This window comes from Varanus komodoensis, unplaced genomic scaffold, assembly GCF_004798865.1.
Source record: "Varanus komodoensis strain SLA01 unplaced genomic scaffold, ASM479886v1 scaffold58, whole genome shotgun sequence".
Taxonomy (NCBI): Eukaryota; Metazoa; Chordata; class Lepidosauria; order Squamata; family Varanidae; genus Varanus; species Varanus komodoensis.
Genome location: NW_025336197.1, coordinates 1638743 through 1659351, shown reverse-complemented (window position 1 = coordinate 1659351; position 20609 = coordinate 1638743). Strand labels below are relative to the sequence as shown.

At 41.8% G+C, this 20609-nt stretch overlaps 2 protein-coding genes across 5 annotated transcripts in view; one reads left to right on the top strand and one right to left on the bottom strand.

The window, feature by feature from the left end:
- KAT2B (lysine acetyltransferase 2B) overlaps positions 1–9102 on the bottom strand; it is a 56505-nt gene extending 47403 nt beyond the window's left edge. For both annotated transcript variants that reach the window (XM_044449400.1, XM_044449401.1), the window contains exon 1: positions 8713–9102. In XM_044449400.1, coding sequence (XP_044305335.1) covers positions 8713–9087 — 375 coding nt within the window. In that variant the 5' untranslated portion in view covers positions 9088–9102. The remainder of the gene's footprint in view (positions 1–8712) is intronic.
- Positions 9103–9347: 245 nt separating this feature from the next.
- The window catches only part of PP2D1 (protein phosphatase 2C like domain containing 1), a 13198-nt gene continuing 1936 nt past the window's right edge, over positions 9348–20609 (top strand). For 2 of the 3 annotated variants that reach the window (XM_044449363.1, XM_044449365.1), the window contains exons 1-2: positions 9348–10834; positions 16711–18620. In XM_044449363.1, coding sequence (XP_044305298.1) covers positions 16712–18620 — 1909 coding nt within the window. In that variant the 5' untranslated portion in view covers positions 9348–10834; position 16711. Of the gene's footprint in view, positions 10835–15189; positions 18621–20609 lie in introns of those variants that run through there. The other variant, XM_044449364.1, reaches the window with a different exon arrangement.

Here is a 20609-nt window from a genome sequence, read left to right as displayed (position 1 = left end):
CTTGAGCTTGCACACTCCTCTTTCTCTCATAGCTGAGAGGCACTAAAAAGCTTCCAGTTCTAGCTATGTTTAACTGCATTTTGTCACATCATCTGGATTGACAAACTAGCTTGTATTAAACTAGCTGTTTAAATTAACCCTAGTTAAGATTATCTACAGTTAATCATCAAATAGTGGCTATGCTGGGAAAGGAATTATAGTTAACAGCCTCGGTAAGCACCAAGTTGCAGAAGGTTGGCTTAGTGTGATGTGTGAATTCAACTATCTTGAATGTTTGGCTACAGGTGCAATAACAGAGATAGGCCAAATCCTGCAATGCTGAAATATAGAATCTAAGGAATGAGCTGAAGAGAGAGGAGTAGCACCAAATGCATGTTCAAAGGATAGCTCCATAAATGTTATGAGCACACGAATGCCAGAGAGAATTTGCTATCCCCAGTCCTCAACCCACGGTTGAAACCCAGAAATACCAACTGAAGGGAAAAGCCTCTGGTGGCAGAATAGAACAGCATTCTGTCCCCTTGTCATTTATCACTTCCAGCAAATGTGCATAGGAATGAGCAGCTCCATGTAGATAATACTACATTTTTACAAAAGAAAAATAGCACTAGTGTTGGCCCTTTAGGGAAGCCTGTAAAGTCTGTGATCCAGCAAGCCAAACACAGTCTACTAGCCACATGGTGGCTCACCAGGAGCTTAATAAACCTCCTGTTTTTATTTGTATTCAGAACTGCAAAAAGGAGAGAAGGTCATGGTTGCCAAGCATTTTGCTGGCTGCCATACATCACTGCTGGGTTGCATTCAGGTTGGTGAGTTAAAAACTGTGGGCCTGCTTTCAAGATCAAAAAACCAATTGGAGGTGGGGAGTCACATGCTGTGTCAAAAAACAACAAAAAAAGTATTTTTAAGTGCCTGAAAATGCTTTAATAAGCCCAACACATTCAGAAACGTACTCTTTTCTTCAGAAGGTACTCATCTTGCTCCACATGCATTTTGAAAAACCTTATAATACTCCCTCTGTTTTGAACTACTAAAACGCCAGAGCAGAATCAATAGACATTGTTTCTTTCAAGCACTTTCAAAAGTAAACATTTTGTTTTTGCAGCATGTCACTCTTTTTTCACTGGGAAAAGCTTAATGTCAGGCTCATTCTTGAGTCACCACACAAGCCAAAGCTGGGTTAGGGGGTTGTAGGACAAAACGTACCCACCCCTGAAACAGGCTGATTCACCCAACTACTTCCCAGATATCAGAAGCCCCTCTGAATTGTCCTTTCTCTTTGGTTCTCATTAATGGCTTTTATTGTATTACTGAGTAAGCAAGTTATAAAGAGTAAATTCCAGTGCATTTCAACCTAATGGCTGATGTCACATGAACCAGATGCAAAGAGAAATGAGATATACACAACCAGAAGACTGAAGCAGAGCCAGGTCAAGGTGTGTCACATGACCAATGGAGACAGTAGCAAATCTGATAACAGCTACAAGGTACAAGAACAGAGGCACAGGGACAGAAAGAGAGGGAGCAAGATACAAAGTCAATTTCTTTCCAACAGTATTTCTATCGAATGCATGATGAGTGATACTCTAAATTTTCATATCTGAAGACTTCTGAAATCAATTTCAAAAGGAGCCAAAGGCAAAAAATTAAAGGAAAATATAAGTTATAATTTGCATTTCCAGATCTTTAGCTGACAATGCACAGATACCTACAAATGCTTGCTAGTTATTACAAAACAGGAACAGCAGCCTTCAGTTGATCTTGCTTTCACTGTAGCCTACTGAAAAAGAGCCTGAAAGGATTTCTGGGCCTGACATTTAGCCTTGTGTATTAGGAATGGCATCAGAGACATTTTGTTTAATGAAAGAGGAATGGTATACACTGTGTAGATTCAGCTCCACTGGAGATCCTGTTTTCCAAGCATACATGCATCTCTGTACTGGAACACATCTACCACAGCACTGTAAAGGTTTCAATTATAGTTTGTATTGCGCTTCATTCATACTCAATTCAATGACTTGGTTCTCACATAGCAACTAATTACCTGAGAACTGGGTTAAGTTGATTTTGGGTTGTTTAACCCATGATTAACCCATAGCAGAGGTTGTATATCCAAAAATGCAAGTGGCATGTTCCCTAGAAAATTGTGGGTTACTTAACTCATGATTTGCTCCTATCACATACAAACAAGACCAATATAAATTACATCTAAAATTAAAATGTTTAAAGTGTGCTGCAAGTTTACAAAGTATTTTATAAATCTTACTTTGTCCATCTTTAGAACAATCCAATGAAATATCCTACTTATATGAATTCATAACACACACACACACATTTAAACTCATATCAAAGCTTGACATTCCCTTGCATGCAATGCATCTTGTGCAAATAGTGATATAACTCAAGGTAGTATATTTTGCAAACTTTTCCAACCCTATGCCACTCAATACTCTCCACTCTTCCAGAAATAATTGGGAGGTGGTCTGGAAATGTCTGGCATCTTTTCAGAATAAAGGCAATGCTTCCTCCCTGCATTCTGAATTGACTTCACAGCAGAAAGCATTGTCTTCACTCTTCACTGGCTTCATGACTTGGCCACACAGGTAAATCTGACTGGTCCTATGGTATCACTGTGTCATCGTATGTAATATCATATATGATTATAATATATAACACATAATATGATTCCTAGCTGGCTGGGATCACAATCCCAGGGACAAGAGTGTAAGAACAGAACTAGTCCCACAGTAGCATCCAGGATGGATTAGAACTATTAACAAACAGGCATTCAAACACACAAAGTGGGGAGTTTCAGGGAATGCAACACAACAGCAATTGGAAAAGACTAATTCTTGTGATGACTTGTTACAAATTGGTCATATATCCAGAAATAAATCTTTCTGAGGACTAGTTTACCAAATGAAAATCTTTGTGCAATACTGGCTATATTCAATTGGTTCACGTGGTTATATTACTACCTCGGCCTATGCCAATATGTAACTATTGTAAGCAGCCCAGAGAGCCCTTGGGCTACAGGGCAGATAAATAGCAAGAAACAGACTTCTCAAACAGGAGGGAAGAAGTAAACTAACCATGATTATGTGACCTTATGGTAATGTAATGCAGTCCGGCTGCAGATGTCTTTTGCTGTGATTCCCTACTCAAGTTCCGAGAGCACAACAGGAAAGCAGACCAAAGCGGAGCACCAATTATATTTTAAGACGGCCTTCTTTTCTGAGGCTTTTAAAGACTTACTCAGCAACCCAGGGCGTGAGGGGGATCACCAGCTGATTTGCGGAGTCCTCCTTCCTTATTCCTTGTTATTGTTTTTATGATCTGTTTTTAGATGTTTAAAACGTTTACATATTTTTTCTAATTTTATGATATGTTTATTGTACTTTTATCATCTATTTTTATGTGCTGTGTAAAGCTCCAGAGAACGTTGGCTGTGGGACAGTAATAGAAATGAAATAAATAAATACGTATATAGAGAAGTTCTAAAATATGTCACTGCAATTTGTATGTGCACTTGGTCAAACACACACTGGCATTGCAGATGCATGTCTGGTCATTTCTGATAGGTTTGGTCCACAGTTTCACAAGAAGGAAACAGTTCCCAGTAAGAGATTTTCAGCCATTTGCTTTCTTTTCCAGTATGTACCCCAACGCTTAGCCCATTAAACTAGGGGTAATGATGCACTATGCAGGGAAGAAAAAGTTAACCCTTTACTTTCCAGATGCAACGCTTTCAAATTATCTCCTCCCCCGCCAATCTCACACACACACACACACACACACAGAGCAATTGAAATGGAGGTCTTTTTTCAGTCTCAGCTGTTATGGGAGGGGTGCAAGATGTCAAGGAGCTAATCATTTATTTGTGTAAATATGGCATTTTGCTTTGAAAGCTTTCTAAAAAAGTTTGAAGCAGTGCTAGTGAGAATCATGCTAATATTTATGGTATAACTTTCCTTTAGATGGATAAGATGGTAATTCAGAGCTTCCTTGCATGATATACCACTGTTAAAGAAGTAAAACTAATCATGGATAAAACTGGCGTGTCCAAGAGGTGAATAGCATGATTTAGATTGTCTTGCTAAATATGCAAATATTAAGGTGCTAGTCATAACACCGTAACATATTAGTGGCTACTGTGATGAAGTGTGTAAAACAAGTGTGTAAAACAAGGAATAACTGTTGATATTGCTATAGCCTAGATGTAGGAGTGTGAGCTGCAGATCAGAAGGTCTCAGTCATGAACTAACTTACTTATAAATGGCTCAGTGTTGCTCTAACTGTAAACTCTGACCTTACTATTTGTAGTATTATTGTAATGTTATTGTTTTTAATTTATACTCGAAGCTGCCTTGAGGGCTCTTGGCATCCAAAAGGTAATGTTATCCTTATTTTTTCCAAAGTTCGTAGAACCTGATCTCTCTGTAATTCAGAATTATCCAAAGTAGCCCTCTAATTTGAGACCTGAGTAAAATATTCCCCTAATCATTTTCAAAGTGGCGTCTTCATCTCCATGACCATTTTGGCTTGGAATGCTACTTTTTTCAGGTTATATGTCTAACACTATTTGTGTGCAGCTCTGATGCCACACCTATTTTGGCCCTATCTTTGTAGATACAGAGTTGTATAATTTTTGAACACAGCAGATTTACATAAACAGCAGAAGCAAGTTAATTTGGGGTTCTCTTCTGTAAAATAACAATATTTACTGTAATTCAGTGTTTTATTTGGTAAGGATCTTTATACAGTTCAATTCTTGTTTGGTACAGATTTGTAATTAAAGAGACTCAACTTTAGCTAACACATCATATTAGAGTGAGTCATGTTTAGAATCTGTTAACTCTTTCCTGTAGTTTCCTGGCTGCCATGTTCATCCATTAATTCATATTTTTTATCTTCCTGTGTTGTGCTTATTTTGCTTTCCCTTGTCTCTTAAGAACTCTTGTTACCAACCTGTTTTACTGACCTGATTTGTATATAATGACAATTCATGGGTTAAACAACCATAAATTACCAAGGCCTTGCAGGAGCAAACATATACTCTCCTAACTCCTCATAACATCACTTTGCTAAACAACCCCATTTCTAGGTTGTTTGTCACAATATCCAAACCTGGGACTTCTGGTTGCTGAACAACCCAAAGTTTGAACTCAACAATGAACATAGGTTTGAACTCCTTGAGTCTGCTTAATCCTCAACAACCCCATTCCTGCCCCTCTCCCTGCTTTGGGGCACCCTGCTCAAAGAGTTGGCAGATTCCCCTCAAGGGCTTTCAGGATGACAGACCATGCCTAGGGGTGTGACTAGGCAAATCTTCATTCAGTGTTCCACCTCACAGCTGTGTAAGTGTTCTTAAAGACTTTGCCCTATTATACCAAGGGCTGGTGTTACCTAGGGGAAGTTGGATGTGTTTGCTAGTGTTGAATAAAAACAGTTCCAAACAAAGACCAAACTTTTATATATTATTAAACTTCAGAGTACTGAAAGATCCTACGGCACTCACTCCACACACTGGAAATTTTGAATTACTGTGCAACAGTAAACTTGGTTTGCTGTCAAGTAAGTATACACATAACAGGAAGCTGGTGCCAATCCTCTCTAGAACAGAGGTAAGCAAGCTCTGGGCACCAGGACACATCTGGCATTTTGAAAAACTCTCCTGGGCATCCCTACAAAATGTGTGCACTGCAGATGAAGGCACTGGCCTATGGCCACTGCTACATTCATTTCCTGAGAATAACTCTGAGCTCCACAAACAAACCACAGGCATTTGTGCAAAAAGGTGATGGGAGAAGCTAAACTCCCTCACTTTGCCCTACAAAGGTGTCTAAGGGCACCACGTTACCCATAGCTGCTCTAAAGCATGCACAGTATAATCAATATATTTAATCCACAAAGGCTTATGCCAGAATAAACATATTACTCTTGTAGTATCAGAAGACTTCTGTTTCTCCTGCAATAAACTGATATAGCTACGCTTTGGAAATTATGTAATGATGCATTTACAAATGTGCTTGTTTCATTCACAGCATATAGTATTAGATGGACAATCTTAGCGTGCACCTAAAATTGTAATAGTTTTAAGTGACTCATAACTTTTGTGTATATAATGTTTCAAACATAGCATTATATTACGTTTAATATGCAAACATATTGCTATATTTATATCAACAATGTTTGAAACATATTATTTTTCTTATCATTTTAAACACATGAAAACATATCATCATTAAACATAGAAACCTGGTTTACACAACTTGACTATTCCTAATCTACATAATGCAGGAGCTGTCAGGAGCAAATAACAATAAACAAGCATCACTTGTCACTTCCACGTCAAGTTCTGGGCTCTTATTTTGACATCTGAACCCAGAAATCTTGATGGATTAGTAGTTAGCCCAGCAATTGCCTATAGTTGTCACTAATTAAAAGTTTAAGCAATGAGCACATGGCAGGCAGTTTGGTTAGCCACTAAGGGGTTAAACAACCAACAGTTAGCCACTATGTGAGAACCAGGTCACTGAGAGCCAGTGAGGTGGAATGGTTAGTGCTAGTGGCACCATGGAAAACATCAGTCAAATCCCTACTCAGCTTGGGCTAATCTCCAGAACTCAATCTAACCTACCTCACAGGGTTGTTGCCAGAATAAAATGGGAAAGAGGGAATATCACATACACCATCTTGACTTTCTGTGAGGAAGGACTGGATTAAAGACTAAATTGCTGTTAGCTTAACCTAACTTCTTTGTACTGTAACAAAAGACGGAGAGAGAAGGAGTGAGAAAGATCCTCAGGATGTGCTTCCTGACTGCTGAGCTCTCTGACCTCACATGATTGATAATCCCGTTTTTTGTTTTGCTTTTCTGCCAGCCACAGGCTGCAGAAGGAACAAGCCACAGTCTCCACCTCCTTCAGCTGTCATCCTGTCAAAACAAAGGCTCTGTTGCCAAGAGCAGGCAGAGGGAGAGGGGGGAGCGAGCAGGAGGAGCTACAGTGGCAGGTCCCCAATGCATGCTTCTCCTTCTCTGCACTCCTCCCCCAAATACCCTGGCACTGCACACAACGGGATGCAGGCAGAGTGCTGGAATGGCTTTCTTGCAAAAGAAACACAACGTGAAAAACAAAAGCAAAAAGGAGGGATTGTTTATTTCTTAATGCACACACACAGCAGGCACTTAAAAGAGGGTTTGTCTCGATGCTGAATCCTCTGTTTACATGACAAGCAGCTGTGGCACCATTTTACCAAGCAAATAATACAGTATAAACAACTACTGGCATATCCTGCTGGGCCTCAGTTTTCCTGCCTTTGGAAAATGTAGCATTCTCCTATCTCTTTACATATCAACTTCACTGAAAGTCAAGCTGACATCCTGCCTCACAGTCTCAGTTCTAAGTCTTTGTACAATTGCCTACAAATTGGTTTCTTTTCCTGCTAGTGAAGAGAAGTCAGCCTCCTCCAAACCCGTGCAAACCTTCACCCCAATACATAAGGGGGGAAAACACTCTTTATAAATTAACACAGACTAGGATTGTATGTGCCAAATGATAAATCTAGCACTAAGGGGATATTGGTACAGAAAAATGACAGCAAGGCAGGAAGTTGAAGCAAAGGCACATGGAACATGGACGTTGAAGTCAAGGCCAGGTTAGTCAGTAGGGAGTTAGGAAGGTGAAACTGAAAGGGTCAGGCGCTGCAAGTTATAATAAGGCCAATTCTGTGAAAATGGGTCACACAGAAATGACTGAAATGGGACAAAAAGGGTTACAGCACAGGAACAGAGGCCAAGTTTTGCCCTGGAGCTCAAGAGGGAAGAAACCGCAAGGAAAAGGATAAGTTAGGCAACTGCTCTGCAAACTGCCAAGGAAGAGAACTATGTTGAGGTGCTTAGGCATAAGGACTTGGAGGACACAGAACACCACTAGTGAAGAATTGAGCAGCACTAAGCATGCACCCAGTGCTTTTCCTTACCCACTACCTACCCACAATCAGGCCCATATTAAAGGAAAAAAAAAATTGGGAGCCAAAATTATTTCACTTCCAACCACAACAGACTCCTCATGCCTATTCTTTTGAAGCATGTACATGATTTGCACGTACAGGACATGAACACTGTATTCTGAGCCAATCTATCCAAAAATGAATACCAATAACCAACTAATTCAGAATAACTACCCCCCATACTTCCGCAGCAAAACATATGAGTAGTGCTACAGTCCTATTGCATGAGCATTAAAGAAAACGCGTGTCTTTGTGTGCACGACGAATCCACTTTTAAGGCACGACGATGGGGAAAGGCATGGCATTCAAATCAAGGTATCCTTAACGCACCCTGCAAAACCAGGCTCAGGAAGAACAAACTTAGGAAATCTCAACTTCCCTAGCGGAGAACCTGTTGCCAGCCTTACAACAAGAGGGAAGGAGGGCAGGAAAACACTCGCTTACGCGTGCGTGCGGGCGTACACGCAGCACGGCCCCGCCGCTCAGTGTGAAGGGGCCTCACGGTTTCCAAACGAGTCGGGCGCGGCGGAGCGGGCCACTCCCCGTGTCTTCCCTTCCGACGGCACTACAACACACCAGCGGGCAACTTGGGGCGCCCTCTATGGACTGACAAAGAACAGGGCGCCGTCCGCGGACGGCCGTTGGCGCCGTCCCTTTTTATGGTGCTTTTCGTCCCTCACCCCCGGGCCGGGCGGGTACCTTGCAGGCGGAGTAGACGCCCAGCTTCTCGAGCTTCTTGACGCGGGGTGCGGAGCGGAGCTGCGCCTTCTTCCCCGCAATGCGAGCCGAGCCGGGGGCCCCGCCGCCGCCGCCGCCGCCGCCGCCGCCTCCTCCTCCTGCGGGGCTCTCGGCAGCAGCAGCGGCGGCTGCAGCGATAACAGCTCGGGCGGGTCCGCAAGCGGCCAACCCTCCCGCGGCCGGGGAGCCCTGCTGAGGCGCTCCGGCGCCACCGGCACCGTTGCCCCCGACGCTGCTACTGCTGCTGCTGCTTCCTCCTCCACCGCCGCCACCAGCGGCGGCGGCGGCGGCGGCAGCAGCAACAGCTCCCGGCCCGGCCGCGCCAGCCTCCGACATGCCGCAGCCCGGCCGGCAGGAGGCTTGCTCGGGGTGCGGTGGCCGCCGCCAGGCTCGCTCGGTGCCCGGCTCAGTGCGCCCGTCGAGCGCTCTGGACCCTCCCCTTTCTCTGCTTTGCTGCCGCCGGCTGCTCCCCCAGGAGGGAGGGGACAGGCCACACCGCGGGCGGGTCCTGCCGCGGGGAGGAGGCGGGGGAGGCGTCCGTCCGCTAAGAAGCCAGCGGGTAGGGAGAGACGGACATGTTGTCGGGAGCCTGGCTGGGTTATCGCTGTCTGGCAGCGAGCGGCAAGAGGCAAAGCCCCGGCGGCGGCGACACGGCCTATCCCTCCTCCGCAGCCTAGGAAGCCAAGCAGCAGTGCAGTGGCGTCCCCAACAGTCCTAGCCTAGCAACACAGCCGCCGCCATGAGCCGCTCCAACGCCTTTGCCGCCCGCTTGGCCCCAGCCTGGGTGGCGTTGGAAATGCTGCGGTGGCCATTGAGGCGTGAACGGACTTGCAGGAGAATTACAGTTCCAGAGCGGGGAGGAAGAGGAAGAAATGGCGGGGCTTTGTTTTGTGGTTTGCAAATTCCCTCCGCTTCAATACGCCATCGGGGGCATAAGGAACCTTCCTGAGGAGGAAGGAGGAGGAGGAAAAAAGAAGAGTCCTCCGGCGCCGTGTAGATGAGCTGATGTGTTTTGACACGCGACCGTGTGTGCCACAATAAAGCGGGGAGTCGCTAAGGTGCCGCAGAGTGCGCGTGCGCGTCTGTATGTGGCTCCTGGAGCTATCCTGGAGCGTTTCTCAGAGGTGACCAAGAGACTTCTGCTCCCCCCTCCCCAGCGTGCCGACATAACAGATTCATAATCGGGAAACGAAGAAGTAATGCCGGGGCTGAGTGTACACAAGAGTTCCAGGAAGCCTTTCAAGAAGGCAGAAGTGCCTCCCGCACCTGTTTCTCGCAAGAAGCACTCGCCTAAGTGCTGGCAAAGCCGTTTGTTCCCGCTTTCACGTGTTATTTTCTCCCGTTATGGCAAGCCTTGTATTTAGGATGGCGACTAAGGAAGGCGACTTTCCTTTTTAAAATAATTGTGTTAGAAATACGATCGTACATAACTTATTCCAGAAAATGAATGCATTCTTAGGAACAGTGGATTGACATGGAGCCTTCCTCAACGGATCGCTAATTCCGATGTGTTGGAGTACAACTTCCATCATCCATGATCATTGACTATATGGTGATGTCAGCTGTGGAGCAAAGTAGTGACCACGGGGAGGGAGTTAGGCCTGCCACTGGCAGTTCTAGCATTTGGGAATTGTGCTGGGCATCTATTTCAACACTTTAAATAGTTGTGTTAATCCAAGTATCTATAATAGCTTCTCATTATGGTTGCTGCATTCAACTCAAAATTACCTAGGGAGGTTGCAGACTCTCCCAAACTAGAGACATTCTAGATGCAAATGAACAATCATTTGAGAGGGATGGTTTAACTTGGATTCCTGCACTGAGCAGGAGATTGGACCCGATGGCCCCTTCCAACCCTGCTATGATTCTATGAAAACTGTATAACTGGAATAATTCCTTGAGAGGTGGAGCAGTTGGAAAGAGGAAAGATTGAAGAACCAAGCTCCAGCCCATCTGTAAGCAGCCAAAACCTACACAGAGTAAGAGGACCAGCAGAATTGAGGTGCAGGAAATCTGTGCAGGAAATCTTTCCAAAACCCTTAACTGCAGAAGCAACCAAGGAAGATACACTCAACATTCTTGAGTAAGAGTCCTGTTAAGAATAACCACAGGGATGGATTGATTTGCTGGTAGCAGTATATAAATTGAGATGATACACACACACATATTCTATTTCAGCGTAAACTCAACAATATAACATGAGAATACAATGAGATCAGCCACTCTGTTACAATTTATGAATATTCATAAATTCTATTATTACTTATGTACAGATCTAGTCATAGCATTCTTTAACCCAATGAATATTTTCATAAGAGTCCATGAGTTTGAAGTGGTTGCATTTTTTTTTTGTTATATCACGGATTTATAATTTTTTGCCAGTCTGCATAGAAGTTACCTGTGTAGTGATCTTTGTAGTGAGCTTTGATGTATTTTTTAAAAAATTTGGGGAGTTTCCCCATTGTTTAAAGATGTATATATCCTACCCTTCAGTAATACTTTCATAGGAAATCACGATGATTTAAAATAACACACCAAAAACTTTTACCTAGTGTCAAAAAGACAGCAATATTGGCACATGGCAAACTTTTCTGAGGAAGGAATTCGAAAAACAGTTCCACAACTAAGAATCCCTTCTCTCTGGTTGCCACTTATTGTCTCAGATGATAGGAACAGCTGGAAGAGACTTTCAGCACATTATTTTTTAAAAAAATTAGGCCATCTAAGATAAAAATATAAGAAAAAATAATATGAAACAATAGAATTACATTACAAATCAGTATATTAAAGCAGACTGATATTAGAATAAATGTTCTAATATAACATTTAAGAGTAGGTGCCACCCCTTTGAACTGAGTTCAAGATTTTCTTTAAATACTAGTATAATTTAAAAAAAACAAACTTTATAATCTAGAACTGGCTGCAGTTTCTGAACAGTGTTTGCTCTTCCATCTATAGTAAATTAATCTGTATGAATTGGTTTAATTAGCAAATAAACAGAAGGAGGTCTTTCAAATGTCTCAAGTGGCACTACAGCTAAGAGGAAATGTGAATTCCCTTTGTCTAACAAAATATGATATAAAACAGATACTGAGTTGGATGCACTGAAATCAATAGAACTTGAATTGGGTTATGTGCCGTCAAGTCATCTCCAATTTAGGCCAACCTATGAATGAGCACTCTCCAAAATGTCCTGTCCTTAATTAGTCATGTCTAAACACCATTGATTTCAATGTGATACAACCACTGAACAGCTGTACCGTGTGACTGTACTGCACAATGAGAACTGTAATGAAACTGCCCTTGGATGGGTTTCCATGAGCTGAGCTTTCAGCCCCATACACTCAGCAACTCTGACTTGTTTATAAAGCAACTGTAACCATTTAAAAAGAAAAAAAATATTGTGGCACATTAAAACAAACTCATTTATTCTGGCATAAGCTTTTATAGATGTCCACTTCATCAGATGCATGACTCTTCCCAGATGTTTCTTGGTTGTGTCCCTAGGAATATACAGAATCTATGGAAAAGCAGCAGAAAATGCAGACTCAGCTTGACATTATGTCATATAACTGACAAGTATCTTATTGTTTCAGAATATGGTTACTATAGTAATAACTGTAAACATTGCCCACCCAGTAATCTGGTGCAAGGGGACAACAGCAAGCAAGAGAAATGGCTTCCAAAGAACACACAAGTTTTAGAAGCTAGAGGTACACTTTTACAGAATTTCCCTGAGTAAAAAAGAAATACATAGAATGTGGGACAAGTTGTTCTTTAGCATATGCTGAGAGTGCAGTATTAGGCTGAGGACTGAATACTGCAGTATAAAAGGCCCATGTAAAGACACACAAATCGTTATTTTTCATGGAACAGGAAGATGACAGGGCATGTCACAACAGGCTTTTAACAAACACTGAACTATACTGAGAGAGAATGGCTCTCCCAGTAACAATTGTGGGCAATACCACAAGAAAAGGGTTGATTGCATAAAGACTTTCAGAATGATGTTTGTGTGTCGAATATACAACTTACCTCTTTTCTGTGTCCAGATTCAGGGCTGAACAGCATTGAATGTGATAAAAGTGAAGATTAAACCTGGATCTACTGTACATATGGACATTGTCCCATCATCCAATTCAGGAGGGGTTTGTGGGATGGAAAATGTAGTCCACACTGTATCATTAATGTGGTGGCTTTAGTTGTATCTAATTTTTATTCATAAGAGAAGTTAGACTCTTGGATTTGGATCGGACACACCTGGGTTTGAATCCCTACATTCCATGAAGCTCACTGTATAATTTTAAAATGAATCAGGTCACCCTCATCTTGCTCAATGGCACAATTTCATGAAATCAATACCAATTAGACAAAGCTCCAATCTTCAAACCCCCATCCATTTTAAGCCCTACTAGCAAGATTTTTTTTTTTTTTTTTTTTGCTCCTGTTCTCTCCACATTGCATTTAATGTTTGAAAGTCTCTCAGCCTGCCTAACCCTCTTCGCTGGGTGGAGTTGGAACCTTGAAGGCCTGTAATTGGGAGTTCCGTAGCCTCTTCTCCCCCAGACTGGAGATGTGCTGACATGGCCAATGGGAAAAGTGGAGTATCCAACCGACTCAGATTTCCCTTCCCAAGGCCACAGCTCTGTCTGCAGCTTCAGGAGGGAGCAATACCATTTATCATATAGTCTCTCAGATGCTTTAGTCCCTCCCAAGGGTGGCTCTTTTATCCCCTTTCACAAGACTGTGGTAATCATCATGTACACCATCCCAAGCTCTTTGATGGAAGGGTGGTCTATTCACGTGAGAGAGTGAGAAAGGAATATAGTTATCTATAAAATAAGTTTTATTGCAATGAAATCACCTTCTGTGGAGAACACGAAATATAGCATGAAATTTTTTGACAATGGTGATTTAAAAAAGAAACTAAAACCAATGAGAGTCAGTGTGTGAATGTTGTACATGCCCAGCAGACTCTCAAAGGATTTTTTCCCATTCCTGTCAAAACCTACTCCCTCCCCATTAGTGAGGGGCAGCATCTCCCCTTAGGGCAATGGGGTAGATGGACCACTTCCTCAGATGCTATAGGTATTCAGTGTGGTAGAGCAGAAGGCAGGAGCACTAGATACGGCTTCACTCAAATGTGGGAGGCACAATGCGTCCATCTTTGAAAGCCATGCACAATTTCCTCAAGCACTTCCTGTATTTAAAAAAGGGCTATTCTAACCTAAATATTCGAAAGGGATTCTGAATACAGATGGGATCAGCAAAGCAGAGGCACAGGGGAGATGGCTGAGATTCTGCCTGTCTTTCCTGCAGGAGCACGCCTCTCATCAGGCACACCTTCCCTGCATGAACGGAACTGCAATCGCGGCCATCTCCCCACCCCCAGCGCACCATTTGCACCCATCTCTCCCTCCCCACAGTGTGCCTGTGATCACACCCATCTCTCCCCCGCACCCGAGAGCGCCGGGATGACGGGCACGTGCAGGAATGACAGGCACGTGCAGGGATGACAGGCGCAATCTCGGTCATACTGGGCTGGCGGGGAGATGGCCATGCTTGTGCTTGGGTTGGGGGGGGGGGCGGAGATGGCCACCATCTTTGTTGTCGTCACTTTGCTTCACATTTTTCTGATTTAAAAAATGGTTACAGAACGAATTAACCTTATTTACATTGAACCTTATGGGGAAATTTAACTTGGCTCACAACCAATTTGGGTCACGACCTGGAACGGATTAAGTTCATGAGCCAAGGTACCACTGTATTCTAACCTAAATATTCTAAAGGCTATTCTGAAGGGATGCAGGTGGCGCAGTGGTTTAAACTGCTGAGCCGCTGGGCTGGTTGATCAAAAGGTCAGCAGTTCGAATCTGCAGACGGGGTGAGCTCCCGTGCTTTGTCTCAGCTCCTGCCAACCTTGCAGTTCGAAAGCATGCAAATAAAAAGATACCACTTTGGTGGGAAGGTAACAGCGTTCCGTGCACCTTGGTGTTTAGTCATGCCGGCCACATGACCACGGAGACTGTCTGTGGACAAATGCTGGCTCCCTCGACTAGGAAATGGAGATGAGCACCGCCCCCTAGAGTCAGGCATGACTGGACTTAACGTCAAGGGGAAACCTTTACCTTTACCTTTACCTTATTCTAACCTGTGCATTGGTGCATTTGTTCACAAGTATTTTACTTTTAAATTTTAGTATTTTAAAATACTTTATTATAATTTTTAAAATTTCCCATACTTTAAAAACTGCAGAGGGTTTTGAAGAGTAATCTCCCATACTTTCATATCCAGGAAAAAACCCTCTAAGAATGTATCTGCTCCTCATGTATGCTTTCTGCTTCAGAATGATTGCCTGCCGTTTTAGATTTATGTAACTTTAATTGATTAATTAAGGTTTTCTCCAATGGCTTACAGGCCTAGTTTCCTCCTTTTCTGTAAAATTACTTGGCAACCATTTATCTCAAGTTCTATCAGTCTGCTACTACTTTCAGAGGAAGTAACTGACATATTGCCACTACTGGAGACAGCAAAATAGATTCAGTTAGTACAACTCTGTGTATGTTTCATGTGAAGCTTGCTAGGAACTCCCTGTGCAGAACTCCTTCTTCTTGAGTTGAGCTATTTCTTGCATTTGCTGTCTCTGCAAGGATCTGTATATACTGTGTGAGTCGTCTCCATGTCAGGCCTAGTTGCTGTCAGGAAGATTATCCACATGATGAGCCAAGTTGGCATTAAGCAACTCACTGTATAGAGCAGAAACAATGTGAACACACATTTCAGGCACCTTTAGGACAGGATTATTGCCATTTAATTTATTCAAAAATTGCAGCTGAAACCAAAATATTAAGGATAGTGAGACCCAATGGAAGGCTCTTTCTGAACCATGACAAATGAGATTTGATCCAAATAAAATGATGTGTACGGAAGGAAAATGTTGTAACTTTAAATATTTTATTAATGTGTTTAATGTATTTTATGCTTATTCTATTAACACATTGTATGTCCTTTATGTCTTTTATTAATTATTAACATTGTAGATAGATAGATAGATAGATAGATAGATAGATAGATAGGGCGCAGACTAGTAATGGCTAACCAAGATATTGATCATGGTGAAAAGCTCCATGAGAACATCAACTCATGTGTGGAGGCAGTGAAAAAGGCAAATACCACATTAAGGGTTATTATTATGAGTCAACACTGAAAATAAGATGCACAGGACTGTAATATCTGGAATACTGTGCATACTTGCAGACAGCTCATCTCAAAGAAAGTATTATAGTAATGGAAGAGGGCATGCTGAAAATGTATGCTCCCTGTGAAGCAAGACAACAGGAAGGGTATAAGTCTGGCCAGAGATACATTTCCCCCTCTCTCAAAATATTCAAATTTAAGGTCATCATGTGAAACTGATTGGCAGTACATTCACAGCAAGCAAAAAATGAAGTTACTCTTTACAGAATGCACAATTGTCTTAGGCTTGAATGGCTTTTAAAGGGGAGTCCACAAATTCATGGACTATATGCCTCTTGACAGCTTTTAGTCTAAATGGCTGTGCAGCAGCAATCCTTTCTTCTGATTCTCCAGTTGTATTGGACTACAACTCTACAATTTCCATGGATAATGGGAGTTGTGGCCCAACATATCTGCAGAGCACTAGGTGAAGTTGGAAAAATTGTCATATGGATTCTTCTGGTTCAAAGGTAAGATGCTACTGAGTATAGTTGCTTGGGAGCTTCAGTGCATTCAGTGTCTTCACGCATCAGCACTAAACTGCTTTGAACTACTCCCCCACCCCCAGTCCACACACACATTTTTAAAGTAGTTTGGCATACAGTGTGTGGCAGCTACTAGAGAAACACAAGTCCAAAGGCCCAACTGGCTTGCAAGGTTCTTTGGACACTAGCAAGTATCTTAGTTTTGTCTGATAAGACTTCAATTATTACTGTTTTGTAGAATGACGTGTCAAACAGGACCGGAAAGCTCTAAATTTCACAAGGCCAACGATGATTCAACAAAAGTGGTCAACATTGATTACAAGAAAGTTGGCCATCTCAACCTTGAAGTCCTTTGTTCTATATGTCAGAAAGAGGTACACATTAGCCAGCTATTTCATCATAAAAAAACCCACCAGGCTCAGGCTGTACTGGATTATCGGAGACCATGGGTGGAACCAATAGATATGGAAAAGATAGCCCATCGGAGAAAGAAACTAATTTTAAAAAGAAGAATGGCTAAGTATCCTGAACGAGAGAGAGAGAAAATTGACTGTGCTGTGGATCTCCTGAAGGAAAGTCTCAAGATTGCTCCATATTTTTGCATCAAGAGTGTGTCTCAAAGTTCTGTGCATATTCAAGAAGTAAGCAACCCACTAATAAAAGCCATAGCAGTCTGTCAAGACAAAAATGCTATTTGGAACATAGACCTGGAAGATGTATTTGTTGTGTTGGACAATTACGGAAATAGGAAAGGAACATGTTTCCTTGGATTGTTTGATGGAAGCAATGGAATTTCTGCTGCACGGACAGCTTCAGCTGAGCTTCCCCTTTTACTTCTTGACCAGCTTTCTCATGGAGATCTTTCTTACCAAGTAAGTCAAGCTGAAAAAGAAGTACTAGATTCTTTTCGCACTGTCTTTCGGGCAGATTATATAGTAAGGGAGAAAATTTTTACTTTTAAGAGAGTCCAAAGCAAGAAAACTCAGCAAAACAAGTATGAATGGATTCACAGAGCATATGCTAAGTCATTCTGGCGAATGGACCAGCTCTTGTGCCTTGGAAGAAATGAAGTTTCCAGGGTTCGCTGGAGTAGCTGTGCAGCTGCCATCTGTTTAGTGGAAAAGATAAGCAATGAAAAACAAGAAGAACCAGAGGTGGGGAAAACGCTTGAAAGGGATAAGAAGAACATACAAGAGGAGGAGCAAGAGCTGCCTGAAAGGATAAGAGCAAAGAAAAGAAGCTGTACAGAAATGGGGTCAGGCAGAGGGCCAGAACAACAGAGAGAACCCCTTGAAAGAATAAATGACAAAAAAGAACAGAACATTGTAGGGGAAATGGAAACACCCCTTGAAAGAGTGCATGGCAAAGAAGAACAGAACTTTGTAGAGAAAACAGAAGACCCCCTTGAAAGAAAAAATGATGAAAAGGAAGAGAATATAATAGAGCAAAGAGAAGACCCCCTTGAAAGCATAAGCGATGGAGAAGAACGGACCAACACAGAGGAAAGAGAAGACCACCTTGGAAGCATAAGTGATGGAGAAGAACAGACCAACACAGAGGAAAGGAAAGACCACCTTGGAAGCATAAGTGATGGAGAAGAACAGACCAACACAGAGCAAAGAGAAGACCACCTTGAAAGCATAAGCGATGGAGAAGAACAGACCAACACAGAGGAAAGAGAAGACCACCTTGGAAGCATAAGTGATGAAAAAGAGCAGAACAACACAGAGCAAAGAGTGGAACCTGCTGAAATAATAAATGATGAAAAGGAAGAGAATGTCATAGAGCAGAGAGAAGACCTCCTTAAAAGAAGAAAGTCTGAAAAAGAGCAGGGCATCACACAGCAGAAAGAGGAATCTTTTGAAATAATAAATGACAAAAAAGAACCATACCTCATGCAAGAGGAATCACAGCTGCCTGAAAGAATAAGCGGAACAAAGGAAAAAATCATCATGGGATCAGGGACAGGACGCATCACAGGACAGCAGCAAGAAGAACCCCTTGAAACAATAAATGATGGAAAAGAAAATAATATTGGAGACAATAAGCAGATTGCTGATAATAAAGAGATCAAGGAAGGGAGTCTGCTTGAAAACAATACTAGTTCAGATGAAGTTAGTGTCGGGCTAATGCATATTGCAAACATAGGTACGTATCCAGTCCTTGAACCACATTCCACCACCATACCCATTTTGACCTATCGGTATGAGTGGCGCAATTTAAGTCAGTACTGCTAATTTGCAAAGTGAATAACTTCTGAGGGTACTTCAGCATTAGATATGAAGAGTGAGGATTCAGAACAGCATATAATAATTTAGAATAAAATTAATATTTGTGCTTAAGGATTTTTCTCAGTTAAACCTTGTGTTGAAATAGAATGGTAAGCCAGTTTTCCTAGCATTCTAAAGCAATAAGATTAATCTGACCAAATATATATCATTCTCCCCATTGTTACAGACAGACAAATTTTGGTTAAACGCCTAGCTTGTTTGGAGAAATCATCAGTCAGGGTTCCCAGTTCAGACACAAACTTCCTATGCTTCCAGTCTTTTGCTTGAGTCTGTAGCAGTGAAGAAAGGGAAGCTATGCACGAACTGCGATGCTATGGAACAGAGGAAATCACTTATTTTAAAAGAGAATAGGCTTGTTGACAAAACCCTACCAAATGTACCTTCTTGAGAATTTGCTTCAATGGAAGCCTTCAATGGAGGTTAAACCAGAAATGTACAAGCAAGTCCATAGCAGAGTATTTACCTCTACAAACACCAATGTTTTTGCAGTTCTCATATGTCCTTTCAATCAGATGCCATCAACATGGCCATTTACAAGCATCACTTGTCTCAGAACATCAATCATTTCTGTGCACCCATAAGTTGTTACTGCAGTATTATAATCTCTGTATTATAATCTGCATTATAAGTATTATAATTATAATCCACTGCATCAACAGTGGAAATCAAGCTGTGCATTATTTTGCTTTAAGGGTTGAAAGTTCCAGACCTATAGGCCAAATTTTCCTAGGTTACCCAGATAGCCACAACTGTTATCTCCTGGCCACTGATCATATGATTTTCCAGGTTTTGTGTAATTTTTCCTATGCCAAAAGATTTAGTTATAGACAATAATTTAGACAATCTTGGACGCTAAGCAGGGTTGGGCCTGGTTGAAATCTGGATGGGTGACTTAAAATTTATGAACTTCCTGAGAGCATTAGCTCTGGGCAGTATAGAAATGTTATGTAATAAGAACACCTTAAAGCTGAAATATGTGATTTTATATTTATCCTCCACCACTTTTATCTTTAGCCCCACCCAGCATAATTCCCCAAGAAATTAATCCAAATCAAATTAAACTTTGTGCTCAAAGATCTCTCCCACATATACTACACTGTAAACCAATTCTGTTGAAAAATGACTATTTACAGTACTAAGAAAATAAACTTTCAGAATATCTTCACTTATGTACTTTAGAAGTAGATTAGGCTTTGAACAATTTTTGACTTTTTTGCAATGATTATCAAGGGTAGAAAAGAAGGCAACCAGAAAGTGTGTGGCCGACATTAAAAGTGGCAGTCTGAATTCTTTTTGTTCTCTCTCTGCATCACTCACATGGGTTTTGCAGAGGGATGCACAATTGAATCCACAATGAATTCAAATGAGCTTGAATTTCTATGAATCTGACTGGTGGATTCCACAGCGGACTAGCTTTTTCCAAGTCACACAAATTCCACAGACTTGAAAACTGTTTTAAATTGGTGTCTTTATATGGTGTCCCCCCCAAAATAATCCAATTCTAAATGATATTGCTTTGACAATGTATGAAACACAGAAAAGTTTAAACAATGCCTGCATATCCCTAGTTCTATGTCATCTGATAGAGGTATTTTAAATCTACAATTTGCACATTTATGGTCCAGGGCCCAAGGCTGTAAATTACTAAAATAAAGTCATGTTCTTGCAGCAAAGGATGATTAAAAAGAAAATGCAACTCTGATGTTGATAGAAATACTAAAATGAAAGAAGAATGGAGAATGAGACATGAAAAAGTTGGGCATAAAGCAAATAAATAAATAAACTCATCTTAATCACTAAGTGATCTAGATGAGAAAGCTCTTAATGAAGGGAAAGGCTGGGAGCT